The sequence below is a fragment of the Myotis daubentonii genome, chromosome X (genome assembly GCF_963259705.1).
Source record: "Myotis daubentonii chromosome X, mMyoDau2.1, whole genome shotgun sequence".
Taxonomy (NCBI): domain Eukaryota; kingdom Metazoa; phylum Chordata; class Mammalia; order Chiroptera; family Vespertilionidae; genus Myotis; species Myotis daubentonii.
In genome coordinates this window covers 139,459,560-139,473,959 of record NC_081861.1, presented here as the reverse complement: position 1 = coordinate 139,473,959, position 14,400 = coordinate 139,459,560, and the positions used below count along the sequence as shown (strand labels likewise).

The 14,400-nt window shown below is 47.8% G+C and overlaps 3 protein-coding genes and 1 pseudogene across 5 annotated transcripts in view; 2 read left to right on the top strand and 2 right to left on the bottom strand.

The window, feature by feature from the left end:
• ARSD (arylsulfatase D) overlaps nt 1-13,915 on the bottom strand; it is a 19,282-nt gene extending 5,367 nt beyond the window's left edge. The window contains exons 1-7 of one of the 2 annotated variants that reach the window (XM_059679996.1): nt 13,743-13,915; nt 10,309-10,458; nt 8,880-9,001; nt 7,355-7,477; nt 5,677-6,100; nt 4,075-4,145; nt 3,012-3,149 (exon numbers count right to left, since the gene is read on the bottom strand). In XM_059679996.1, the coding sequence (XP_059535979.1) occupies nt 3,012-3,149; nt 4,075-4,145; nt 5,677-6,100; nt 7,355-7,477; nt 8,880-9,001; nt 10,309-10,458; nt 13,743-13,777 (1,063 nt within the window). In that variant the 5' untranslated portion in view covers nt 13,778-13,915. Of the gene's footprint in view, nt 1-3,011; nt 3,150-4,074; nt 4,212-5,676; nt 6,101-7,354; nt 7,478-8,879; nt 9,002-10,308; nt 10,459-13,742 lie in introns of both variants that reach the window. The other variant, XM_059679995.1, reaches the window with a different exon arrangement.
• PRKX (protein kinase cAMP-dependent X-linked catalytic subunit) overlaps nt 1-14,400 on the bottom strand; it is a 321,391-nt gene that overhangs the window by 9,175 nt on the left and 297,816 nt on the right. The window contains exon 9 of one of the 2 annotated variants that reach the window (XM_059680008.1): nt 5,601-5,610. The exons of the other annotated variant lie outside the window; for it this stretch is intronic. The gene's annotated coding sequence lies outside the window, so the exon portion shown is untranslated. Of the gene's footprint in view, nt 1-5,600; nt 5,611-14,400 lie in introns of those variants that run through there. 2 annotated transcript variants of the gene reach the window in all.
• On the top strand, nt 4,579-4,682 carry LOC132225460 (U2 spliceosomal RNA; annotated as a pseudogene).
• The window catches only part of ARSH (arylsulfatase family member H), a 53,845-nt gene continuing 52,165 nt past the window's right edge, over nt 12,721-14,400 (top strand). Inside the window, exon 1 of the mRNA XM_059679997.1 lies at nt 12,721-13,101. The gene's annotated coding sequence lies outside the window, so the exon portion shown is untranslated. The remainder of the gene's footprint in view (nt 13,102-14,400) is intronic.

Genomic DNA, 14,400 nt, shown 5'->3' with positions numbered 1-14,400 from the left:
CCGTCTACGCCTTTGGGAACCCCTGGACCTGCTGGGGTTGGACCCCGGCAATATCTATCATCTATCTATTTATCTATCTATCATCTATCTACCTATCTATCTATCTATCATCTATCTATCTATCTATCTATCTATCTATCTATCTATCTATATCTATCTATCTATCTATCTATATCTATCTATCTATCTATCACCTATCATCCATCCATCATCCATCTATCCATCTACCTATCTGTCATCTATCTATCTATCTATCTATCTATCTATCTATCTATCTATCCATCAGCTATCTATCTATATCTATCATCTATCTATCTATCTATCTATCTATCTATCTATCTATCTATCCATCAGCTATCTATCTATATCTATCATCTATCTACCTATCTATCTATCTATCATCTATCTATCTATCTATCTATCTATCTATCTATCTATCTATATCTATCTATCTATCTATCTATATCTATCTATCTATCTATCACCTATCATCCATCCATCATCCATCTATCCATCTACCTATCTGTCATCTATCTATCTATCTATCTATCTATCTATCTATCTATCTATCTATCCATCAGCTATCTATCTATATCTATCATCTATCTATCTATCTATCTATCTATCTATCTATCTATCTATCTATCCATCAGCTATCTATCTATATCTATCATCTATCTATCTATCTATCTATCTATCTATCTATCTATCTATCTATCTATCTATCTATCTATCATCTATCTACCTATCTATCTATCATCTATCTATCTATCATCTATCTACCTATCTATCTATCATCTATCTATCTATCTATCTATCTATCTATCTATCTATCTATCATCTATCTATCTATCTATCTATCTATCTATCTATCTATCTATCATCTATCATCCATCTATCCATCTACCTATCTGTCATCTATCTATTTACCATCCATCCATCTAGCTATCTATCAATGTACCATCTTCTTTCTCTCAAAACCAGTTGAACAATCAACCACTGAGCCACACCAGCCAGACGCCTTTAATTATTTTTTGTTTTTTCATCCTCACGTGAGGGTATTTTTTTCTCATTGAAATTTTTTTTTTGTTAAGAGAGAGTGGAAGCTAGAGAGATATCCCAGGCTCTCACTCGTTTCTGGGATTTAATGATCAGCATAAACTGATGAGCAAAAATGGAGCCAGAGAAAAAAATATTTTAGAATATAATAGAAGTCATCCTGTGATTTGCAGATTTTTAATGTCTCCGAAAACTTTTGCGATATTGTGCTATGTCAGTACAGATTTGGTAAGATTATTATATTTAAAACCCTTTTTCCTTGAGCTTTAATGTTTATTGCATGTACCATTATATTTAAGAATGTTTTTCTTGAAATATTAATGTTTACTGCATGTAACACTATCACATTTAAAATCTTTTTTCTTGAGATATTAATGTTTATTGCATGTAATATTATTATATTTAAAGTCTTTTTTTCTTGAAATATTAATGCTTAGTGCATATAACATTACTATATTTAAAATAGCTTTTCTTGAAATATTAATGTTTATTGCATATAATAATATTATATTTAAAATCCTTTTTCTTGAGATATTAATGTTTCTTGCATGAACATTATATTCAAAATCATTTTTCTAGAAATATCAATGCTCATTGCATATGACATTACTATATTTAAAATAGCTTCTCTTGAGATATTAATGTTTATTGCATATAATATTATTATATTTAAAATCGTTTATCTTGAGATATTAATGTTTACTGCATGCAACATTACTATATTTAAAATAATTTTTCTTGAAATATTAGTTTATTGCACATATATAATATTTAAAATAGTTTTTCTTTAAATATTCATTTTTATTGCATATAATATTATTGTATTTAAAATAGCTTTTCTTGAGATATTAATGTTTATTGCATATAATATTATTATATTTAAAATCGTTTTTCTTGAGATATTAATGTTTATTGCATGCAACATTACTATATTTAAAATAATTTTTCTTGAAATATTAGTTTATTGCACGTATATATTTAAAATAGTTTTTCTTTAAATATTCATTTTTATTGCATATAATATTATTGTATTTAAAATAGCTTTTCTTGAGATATTAATGTTTATTACATGTATACTATATTTAAAATAGATTTTCTTAAAATATTAATGTTTATTGCATATAATATTATATTTAAAATCATTTTTCTTAAAACAATAGAGCTAGAGGGAAAAAATTAGAATATACGTAATCCTGTTATTTGCAGATTTTTTAATATCTCCTACAACTTTTGTGATATTATGCTATGTTAGTACAGTTTTGGTAATACTATTATATTTAAAATCTTTTTTTCTTGAAATATTAATGTTTATTGCAGGAACATTATATTCACAATCATTTTTCTTGAAATATCAATGCTCATTGCATATAACATTACTATATTTAAAATAGTTTTTATTAAAATATTAATGTTCATTGCATATAATATTATATTTAAAATCTTTTTTCTTGAGATATTAATGTTTATTGCATGAACATTATATTTAAATCATTTTTCTTGATAAATCAATGCTCACTGCATATGAATTACTATATTTAAAATCGTTTTTCTTGAGATATTAATGTTTATTGCATGAACATTATATTCAAAATCATTTTTCTTGATATATCAATGCTCATTGCATATGACATTACTATATTTAAAATAGCTCCTCTTGAGATATTAATGTTTATTGCATGTACATTATTAAAAAAAGGAAATACGAAAAAGAGAGAGCGAGAGAGGAAGGGAGGCAGAGAGAGAGAGACACACATCGATTGGCTGCCTCCCACACGCACCCCGACCTGGAATCGAACTCACAGCCCAGGCCTGTGCCCTTGACCGGGATTCGAACCCGGGACCCTTCAGTCCGCAGGCCGACGCTCTACCCACTGAGCCACCCCGCCCACCTTCCCTGGTGGGGCTCGCTGGGCGGATCCGGTCTCGAACCCCCGCGTCCAGGTAGCGCTCACCTCTGTACACGCCGTTCCACCCGCCCAGCGGGCCCAGCGCCTCGTCTCCGGCCTCCAGGTGCCCCCCGTGGTCAGAGGTGAAGTAGGTGAGGGTGGTGTTTGTCAGGCCATTTTCTTCCAGGGCCTCGAGGATTTGGCCTTCAGGAAACAAGGAACCATGATCAGGACACAGCCAATCAGACAGTATTGATTATGGGGGGGGGGGGGGCGGCCGGTGTGGCTCAGTGGTTGAGCCTCCACCTAGGAACCAGGAGGTCACGGGTTCGATTCCCGGTCAAGGGCACAGGCCCGGGTTGCGGGCTCGATCCCCAGTCGGGGGCGTGCAGGAGGCGGCCGATCCGTGATTCTCTCTCATCATCAATGTTTCTATCTCTCTCTCTCCCTCTCCCTTCCTCTCTGAAACAAATAAAAACATTTTTTTTAAAATAAATAAAATAAAAAAAGAAAAAGAAAGAACCCTGGCTGGTGTGGCTCAGTGGATAGCGCGCCGGCCTGCGGACTGAAGGGTCCCAGGTTCGATTCCCGGTCAAGGGCACGGACCTTGGTGGCGGGCACATCCCCAGTGGGGGGCGTGCAGGAGGCAGCTGATCGATGGTTCTCTCTCATCATCCATGTTTCTAACTCTCTCTCCCTCTTCCTTCCTTTCTGTAAAAATATCAATAAAATACATTAAAAATAAACAAATAAAAGCAAAAAACAAACCAACGCTTTCAAAAAAAAAAAACCACCCCAACAAAGAAACGCGGTGGCTTCTCACCTCGAAAGGCTTTTGCCCTTAAGCGATCCGTGTCCTGTATGGCAACGATTTCCACGTCCACGATTTTTTTAAAAAATAATTTTCATTGATTTCAGCGAGGAAGAGAGAGAGAGAGAAACATCCGCGAGGTGAGAGAATCACGGACCGGCCGCCTCCTGCACGCCCCCGACTGGGGATCGAGCCCAGAACCCGGGAGTCCTGGTTCATAGGTCGACGCTCTAACCACTGAGCCACACCGGCCGGGCTGTCACCATTCCTCAATGCTGAGGCCAAGAGTGGGGAAGGCCGGGTCGGGCCTCGACTCACCCACAAGCCAGTCCATCTCCTCGACGTTGTCGCCGTATAAGCCGTGCCTGCTCTTCCCGAGAAATTCTCTCCTGGTGACCAGGGGGATGTGGACGTGGAGCAACGACACAAAGAGTAGGAACGGCCGGTGTTTATTTCTGGGAAAAAAAAAGGAAAAAAGAGAGAGAAGAGAAAAAAAAATACCCTTCGAAGACAACGGCCTCTGTTTCGATGCTCATGGACCCATGACTTCCAAGAAGAGACGGGAGGGTTGGGAACCACCCCTGGCTGGTGTGGCTCAGTGGATAGAGCGTCGGCCTCTGGACAGAAGGGTCCCGGGTTCGATTCCCGGTCGAGGGCACAGGCTCGGGTTGTGGGCTCGATCCCCAGTAGGGGGCGTGCAGGAGGCGGCCGATCCATGATTCTCTCTCATCATGGATGTTTCTCTCTCTCTCTCTCTCTCTCCCTTCCTCTCTGACATCAATAAAAATGGGGGAAAAACCCAAAACAGCAACAAAACAATGGATCACTTCTCGGCCTTTTGGCTAAGATCAAGGGGAGTATCTGTTCTTATCGGTTTAATATCTAACACGTCCACTATCCGAGGATAATGTGGAAAAATATCCACTGGTGAGGATTAACCAGAATAACAAAATAAAAATCTATCCTAATAAAAGGGTAATATGCTAATTAGACCAGACAGACCGGACGTCTTCCGGCCGTCCTTACGGACAAAGCCACAGTGGCAGGGGCCAAGGCAGAGGCAGTTAGGGGCGATCAGGCCGGCAGGGGAGGGCAGTTAGGGGCGATCAGGCCGGCAGGGGAGGGCGGTTAGGGGCGATCAGGCCGGCAGGGGAGGGCAGTTAGGGGCGATCAGGCCGGCAGGGGAGGGCAGTTAGGGGCGATCAGGCCGGCAGGGGAGAGCGGTTAGGGGCGATCAGGCCAGCAGGGGAGGGCGGTTGGGGGCGATTAGGCCGGAAGGGGGGGGCAGTTAGGGGCGATCAGGCCGGCAGGGGAGGGCCGTTGGGGACGATCAGGCCGGCAGGGGAGAGCAGTTAGGGGAGATCAGGCCGGCAGGGGAGGGCAGTTGGGGGCGATCAGGCCGGCAGGGGAGGGCAGTTGGGGGCGATCAGGCCGGCAGGGGAGGGCAGTTGGGGGTGATCAGGCCGGCAGGGGAGAGCAGTTAGGGGAGATCAGGCCGGCAGGGGAGGGCAGTTGGGGGCGATCAGGCCGGCAGGGGAGGGCAGTTGGGGACGATCAGGCCGGCAGGGGAGGGCAGTGAGGGGCGATCAGGCCGGCAGGGGAGGGCCGTTAGGGGCGATCAGGCCGGCAGGGGAGGGCAGTTAGGGGTGATCAGGCTGGCAGGGGAGGGCAGTTAGGGGCGATCAGGCTGGCAGGGGAGGGCCGTTAGGGGCGATCAGTCCCGGATTGCGAGAGGGATGTCCACCTGTCGGTTAAGGCCCGATCCCTAAACCAGCAGTCAGACATCCCCCAGGGGGTCCCGGATTGGAGAGGGTGCGGGCTGGGCTGAGGGACACCCCCTCCTGCCCCCCGTGTCTGAATTCGGTGCACCGGGCCTCCAGGAATAATAATAAAAAAGAACCAAGCCGGAGGTGGGGATACCTCTCAATGTAGGACACGGCTTCCCTCAGCAGGCGGCCGGCGGCCCTCTCCAGAACCATGGGCTGCTCGACGACATCGCCATTTCGCATCAGCAGGCAGTTCCAGCGCCTCACGAACCCGAAGCTGGCGTACCAGGACCCGAAGAACAGGGCCAGGAGGCCGGCCGCCCCCAGGACCGCCCCCCGGGGCACGGACAGGAGCCCCCAGGCCTGGCCGGCCGCCAGCGTCAGGACGCCCAGGGCCAGCCACTGGGTGTGGCGCCACAGCCTGGCCCTGAGGGCGGCGTCCACCTCGGGAGGCCGGCCTGGGTGGCAGTCATTGACCAGCGTGAAGGGCATCCCGTAGAAGTAGTCGAACCCGTGCCGCAGCGGGTGGTGGCAGTGGTCGCCGCGGGAGTGGCAGCTGACGCCCTGGTGCCATTTTCCTGGAGAGGGAAGCCGACCAGGAAGACCGATCCGCTCAACGCCGGGCGGGAAGGATGGTGGCGCCCCTGCGTTCATCCCAGCGCTCTGCTGTTTATGTATGTATTGGGTATTTTTATTTAATTATTACTTTACATATGTGATATTGTTATTCTAGAGGCCCGGGGCATGAATTCGTGCATGGGTGGGGGCTGTGAGAGGTTGGCGGCTGCAGGAGCTCACTGACCACCGGGGGGCAGCTCCTGCGTTGAGCGTCTGCCGCCTGGTGGTCAGTGCGCGTCATAGCGACCGGTCGTTCGGTTGTTCGGTCGTTTAGGCTTTTATATATATAGATTTTTTATATTTATTATGTTTTCCATTATAACTACACAACTATAAGTATACATGTGTGTGTACATATATATATGTGCATATATATTTATATATATGTATATATTTTTATATATATATGTAGACATATATATGAGTATATGTATATGTATACATATATATGTGTGCATGTGTGTGTGTATATATATATGTGTGATATATATATAGGTATATATATCACCCCTATCTACATACAGATCGATAGATATATAGATAGATGATAGATGATAGCTAGATAGATAGATAGATAGATAGATGATAGATAGATAGATAGATGATAGATAGATAGATAGATAGATAGATGATAGATAGATAGATAGATGATAGATAGATGATAGATCGATGATAGATAGATAGATGATAGATAGATAGAGATAATAGATAGATAGATGATAGATAGATAGATGATAGATGATAGATAGATAGATGATAGATAGATCGATAGATAGATAGATAGATGATAGATAGATAGATGATAGATAGACAGATAGATAGATAATAGATAGATAGATGATAGATAGATAGATGATAGATAGATAGAGAGATGATAGATAGATGATAGATAGATAGGTAGATAGATGGATATATGATAGATAGATAGATAGATAGATGATAGATGATAGATGTAAATAGATAGATAGATAGGTAGATAGATGGATAGATGATAGATAGATAGATAGATAGATGATAGATAGATAGATAGATAGGTGATAGATAGATAGATAGGTAGATAGATGATAGATAGATAGATGCCCAATAAAAGAGGGAAGTCTCACAGATCCAGCACCACATGCTGGCTCTGACCCCTGACCCCTCTCTCGTGTCGGAACACGGTTCTCGCCGTCGCTGCTCTCAGGGCGACCTGTCACCACGGCAGGAGTGAGTACCTATGAGGCCGGTGGCGTAGCCCCGCTGCTGCAGGATCCTCGCGAAGGTGGTTTCGTTCTCGGGGAGCCCCCCGGAGCCCCCGTTCCACTGTAGGGCCCGGTATCCGTCGCTGGCTTCCATGCCTGGGGTGGTGGGTAGAGCAGAGAGGGGGTTGCGGTGTCTGTTGGGGGCAGTGGGGTACGCTGGGCTGGGGACTCATCTATTTATCGCTCTATAATCTATCTATCTATCTATCTATCTATCTATCTATCTATCTATCTATCTATCTTTCTATCTTTCTATCTTTTTATCATCTGACCATCTATCATCACCTATGTGTCTATCCATCTATCATCTATCTATCCATTCATCTATTATCTATATATCTACCTATGTCTGTATCTATCCATTCATCTATCTATCCATCCATTATCTATGTATCCATTTATCTAATATATCTACCTCTCTATGTATGAACCTATCTACCCATCTATTATCTATCTAGCCATTTATCTATCTATCTAGCCATCTATCACCATGTATGTGTCTATCCATCTATCATCTATCTATTGCTCCATACATCATCTACGTATCCACCCATCTATCATCTATCTATCCATCTCATGTTTATCTATCTATCTATCTATCTATCTATCTATCTATCTATCTATCTATCTATCCATTCATGTACTATATCTACCTACCTATGTATGTATCTATCCATTCATCTATCTATCCATCCATAATTTATCCGTCTTTTATCATCTATGTATTGATCTTATCTATCTAGATGTATCCATCATCTATCTATTGATCCATCCATCGTCTTTCTATTCATTCATCTTCTCTATCTACCTACCTAAGTATGTATCTATCCATCTATCATGTCTATCCATTCTTTTATATATCTATCATGTATCTATTTATCTATTATCTATCTATCTATCTATCTATCTATCTATCTATCTATCTATCATCTATCTATCCATCCATCATCTATCCATCTTTCATCATCTATGTGTCTATCCATCATCTATCTATTAATCCATCCATTGTCTATCTATTCATTCATCTTATCTACCTACCAACCTAAGTATGTATCTATCCATCTATCATATCTATCCATTTGTCTATCAATCTATTATATAACTATCATCTATCTATTATCTATCTGTCTACCATCTATCTATTATTTATATCTATCTATCTATCTACCTATCTATCTATCATCTATCTATCTTTATCACCTATCTATCATCTATCCATCCATCTTTCTATCCATTCATTCATCTTATCTATCTACCTACCTAAGTATGTATCTATCCATCTATCATGTCTATCCAATTGTCTGTCTATCTATCTATCTATCTATCTATCTATCTATCTATCTATCTATCATCTATCTATCTATCTATCTATCTATCTATCTATCTATCTATCTATCTATCTATCATCATCTATCCATCCATCTACCCATCATCATCTACGTATCAATCCGTCCATCCATCCATCTGTCCTTTTCGCTGTCGTCCCCCCGACACCCACCTGATCTGAGAGCGAGTCTCCCCGTCAGGAAAGCCGCTCTGCTTGGGGTGCAGAGGGGGGCGGCCGCCAGGTGCTGGGTGAGCCTCACGCCTTCGGCCGCCAGCCGGTCGATGTTGGGGGTCCTGAGAGAACCACACAGAGGACACCCTCAGGAAGGGGGCGCGCACCCAGCCTGGGCCGGACCCTCCAAGGAAACGCATCTGCCATGAACCTGAGTTGGAAATGGGACCTTTGCAGCCCGGCTGGTGTGGCTCAGTGGATAGAGCATCGACCTAGGAACCAGGAGGTCACGGGTTCGATTCCGGTCAAGGGCACAGGCCCGGGTTGCGGGCTCCATCCCCAGTAGGGGGCGTGCAGGAGGCAGCCGGTCCCTGATTCTCTCTCATCATGGATGTTTCTCTCTCTCTCCCTTCCTCTCTGAAATTAATACTATATACATAGGCCCTAACTGGTGTGGCTCAGTGGATAGAGTGTCGGCCTGCGGACTGAAGGGTCCCGGGTTCGATTGCCGATCAAGGGCACAGGCCTGGGTTGTGGGCTTGATCCCCAGTAGGGGGCGGGCAGGAGGCAGCCAATCGGTGATTCTCTCTCATCATGGATGTTTCTATCTCTCTCTTCCTCTCTGAAATCAAAACATATATATTTAAAAAAATAATGTATACATATCGATATTAATATAGATATAATATAGCTGGGCTACAGGCAGATTTTCAATGGATCCTTCAGCCAAAGACACACACACACACACACACATACACATACATACACACAGAGACACAGATACGCACACACACACATACACACACATACACAGACACATACATACACACAGACACATACACACACACATACACAGACACAGACACATGCACACACACAGACATACACACACATACACACAAACACATACACACATACATACACAGACACAGACACATGCATACACCGACATACACACACATACACACACATACACACACATACACAGACACATACATACACACAGACACATACACATACACACAAACACATACACACATACATACACAGACAGACACATGCATACACACAGACAGACACACATACACACACAGAGACACACAGACACATATACACACGTACACACACAGACACAGATACGCACACACACATACACATTCACACATACAGACACAGACACAGACACAGACACACATACATACACACACAGACACAGACACACACACATACATACACACATACACACACACACATACACACATATATACACATACACACATACACACACACTCACACATACACAGACACACACACACATACACACATACACACAGACACACACATACACACATACACATACACACACACACGCACACGCACACGCACACACACACGCACAGGCACACACCCCCTCCCCAGCCCCGGGTACCTCAGTGTGCTGTTCCCATAGCAGCCCAGGTCCCCGATGCCGAGATCGTCCGCCATGATCAGGAGGACATTTGGTCTGAGGGTGTCGGCGGCTGGGAGCCGGCCGGTCCCCAGAAGCAAGCACAGGGCGGCCAGAGCCGGCCCGCGGTTCCTAGAGGGGAAAGCAGAGTCGGACATGAAGGCCGAGACTTTGGCCATGGCCGGTGTGGCTCAGTGGACAGAGCGTCGGCCTGCGGACGGAAGGGTCCCGGGTTCGATTCCCGGTCAAGGGCATGGACCTGGGTGGCGGGCACATCCCCAGTGGGGGCGTGCAGGAGGCAGCCGATCGATGTTTCTCTCTCATCCATGTTTCTAACTCTCTGTCCCTCTCCCTTCCTCTCTGTAAAAAATCAATAAAATATATATATATTTTGTAAAAAAGATCTACACTTTGGGACGTGTGGACAAAAGGGGCCACAGGCTGACCCGACCGGCTCAGGGGCGGCCTGGGTGGCCGTCTTGCAAACCCAGAGCCCTAACGTCGCCCCAAAGGATGGTCTGAAATGAACCTTCAACTAAAAGCAGTTTATGGTGGGTGGCCACCTCCTAGGCCCACAAGGTCACCGACAAGGTCAACCTGCGCCCTCACGGAGCCTGTCTGTCCTTTTGCATCTGGGGTCACACAGCCTGGAAATGTCTGGGTGCCTGGTAACGCCCCGTTTTCTGTGGCCCCCGGGGGCACCACCTACTGGGCTGGCCGCCAGGACGGAGACCGCCAATCCCTTCGTTATTACCATGTTCATCGTCCCTGCACCCGCCTAAGCGTGTGTCCATCATTCCACCTTTTATCCAATCCCAGGGGTTCCCCTCTTTGCTTGCTCCCGCCTCCTTAATCCATCCCCAATGGATTTCATGTATAAATACAGACGTAACCGGCCATTCCCCGGAGCATTCTCTCAATCCACTGAGGTTCTATTTCCTGCGAATTGTCGACGGTTTGGCTCCAACAAACTCACCAAAATTCTTTACGGGTTTCAGTGGTTTTTTACGTTAACGCCAGTATCTTCCTTGGCAAAGATCAACTTAGATCTTTCTTTAAAAAAAAATATTTTTATTGATTTCAGAGAGAGGAAGGGAGAGGGAGAGAGAGATAGCGACATCCACGATGAGAGAGAATCATGGATCGGCCGCCTCCCGCACACCCCACCCTGAGGGATCCAGCCCGCAAACCCGGGCCTGTGCCCTGGACCGGGAATCGAACCCGGGACCCTTCAGTCCGCAGGCCGGCGCTCTGTCCACTGAGCCACACCGGCCGGGGTTCAGCTTAGATCTCTCAGGAGCCTGTTGTCTCTTTTGCATCTAAGATGACGCAACCTGTGAAATGAATGTCTGGGTCGCTTGGAACTTCCTTTTTCCTGGACACCCCCACCCCCACCCCCAGGACACAGACCACCAATCCCCCTTCATTGCTACCGAGTTACCTGTCCTGCACCCAGTTGAGTCCAAGAAGCAGGTGCCCATCATTTTACTTTTTATCCAATCCCAGAGGTTTCCCGGCTTGGCTTTCTCCCGCCGCCGCCCAGAAATCAGGATTTTAAAAAAGATTCCCAGGTGATTCTAACGTGCGGCCAAGGGTGAGAACCATTGCCCTAAAACAGGGTGGGTCCTAGCTGGTGTGGCTCAGTGGACAGAGCGTCGGCCTGCGGAGTGAAGGGTCCCGGGTTCGATTCCCGGTCAAGGGCACAGGCCCGGGTGGTGGGATGGATCCCCCTGGTGCAGGGGTGTGCGGGAGGCAGGCGGTCCGTGATTCTCTCTCATCATGGATGTGTCTCTCTCTCTCTCTCTCTCTCTGAAATAAATAAAAATAAATACATAAAATAAAACGGTGAGAAATCGCCATTCTCAGGAACATGATCTCAATCCGTTGAGCTTCTGCCTCCAGGCAATTGTCAACCACGTGGCTCAAATAAACTCACAAAAATGCTTTTACAGGTTTGAATGTTTGTTTGTGTTTTTACGTAAACAAACGAAAAGTCGCCCTTTCTAACCAGCTCTACCTGCCGGCAAATTGCATTTCCGCTTAATTCGGGCTTTGCCACGGGATGGCGCCTATAGGCGGTTCCTTTTGTCCCGGTTCCTTGCGTAAAAAAAACCGCACAACGCGGGAAAGCTTGGAACGGGCGCGCGGTGCCAAACTCCGGTTTCTGTTTGAATGCAGGCGCCTCCTTCAAACCGCTTTGCAATTGGGACACAGCAGTTACCTCTCCCTAAAGGGCGGGCCAGGAGGTGGGGCGCTGGCATCCACCGCCCGCCCGCGCCTCCCTTTTCCGGGGCGGAGTCGCCAAACCTCGCGGGCAGTTCCGCCTGCGCCATGATGAAGGCGGGCCCGCGAATGCCGGGAGCAGAGCGATATTTACATATTAAAAGGATGAGAGAGAGAGATGAAAAGCACCCCCAGACAGGACAGGGGGGTGGGGTGGGGGGGGATATGGCACAGTTGTTTCCAATACACAGTTACGGCGCTAGAGCGCCAAGAGCGCGCAGGCTGCCGTGCGTAAAGGCACTTGGAGCGCACGGGGCGGATCCCGGGCGCCCCCCGCGCTGTAACTCGGGGGAGGGACACGGCGCCAGGATGGCCCTGATCCCCATTCCCGGGGGGGCTCTGGGCTGTAAGCTCCAGCTCATCCGGGGGTCCCCATTTCCCGGTTCCGCCAGGGTTGCGGAATGAGCCGTTCGGACGTTCAGAGGGGACGTGCCCCGGGGGGACCCGGACTGAGGCGTGGCCAGAGAGCTCGTCGCTGGGCCCAGGAGAGGGGTACGTGGCTAGGGGCGCACTGGCTGCGTCCTGGCGAGTGTTGACGGTTGGGAAAAACGAAGGCATGAGGCGGGATGGGGTGTCTCTTAGTGTTGCGGGTTGGGGCGCGCGGGGGCGGGTCGTGGCGAGAGCGTGTTGGACGGAGGTGAGGCCCAACTCCCGAGGAGCGAGGAGGGGGGTCACCAGGGTTTGTCGGGGAGACAGCCGCGTTCGGGGGGAAGGGGACCCCACGGGGTTTGCACCTCAAGTGCCTTAGGGAGTGGGGGTGCGCCGGTGACTGGCCGCGCGGGGGAGGGGCGAACGGAGGCGCGTCTTGGAGACCTGGGGGCGGACCCAGCGGGCCTTTCTCGGACTTTCTCCGCCTTTTCTCCTCCCTTCCGCCTCTCCCTCCTCCCCCTCCTTCTCCTTATCCCGTGGGGCGGGGCTCGGCCGCTACCCAAGGCCTTTGGCCCCGCGCCCCTAACCAGGCCTCGAGCTGCGTTTTGGGGGAATTCTAGCCACACCCACAGCAGCTCTTTCTCGGGGATCCCCGCTCGCCCTGGGGACTGCGCCCTCCCCACTCTTCTCCTTCGCGTCCACCTCCACCCCGTGCCCCTCAACCCAGACCCCGGTGCGGGCTGCGCCCCTGGGGTTCCGCGCACCTGGCGGCGGGCGAGGCGGGTCCCCTGGGCGCCATCGGACGGAGCGCGCGCGAGCCGGACGCGCTGGAGGGACTTTGCCCGGAGCGATCCGGGCCGGAGTCCGGCCCAGGGAGCTGTGACTTGGGCACCGCGCGGGCTCCTCCCTCACTAATCTGCTTAACCTCCTTGGCCTTCTGGGAATAAATCTTTTCTTTCTTTTTTGGGAATTAATGTTAGAAACCGGTTTTTCTGCACCCAGGGCGGCTGGGATCAAAGAGGAGCTGGTTTTATATATTTACCAGAAGCCCGGGCGTAAGAATCGGAGCCAGGGTGGGGGTTGGGGGCCCTCCCGCACCCCCATGGGGTCCCATCCCGGAGGCTGAGGGGAGGGTTTGGCCAGCCAGTCTGGCCCTGATTGGATTAACGGGCCCTTCCCTCGATTGGGGGGTCCCATAGGGGGCAGGATCTGCGGTGGCGGGGTGGACGGCGCCCCGAGGGCAGGCCTGGGGGGTGTGTGTGAAGGGGCCGCAGGAGGTTGGCAGGCCAGCCTGCCCCCCCACCCCCCCATCAGCCTGGTTGGCCGGCCGCAGCGCGCATCATAGCCACCTGTGGTTCTGGTTGGTCGGTCGCTTGGTCGCCTGGCTTATATATAGGGTGTCCCAAAATTCACGCAAGAAGT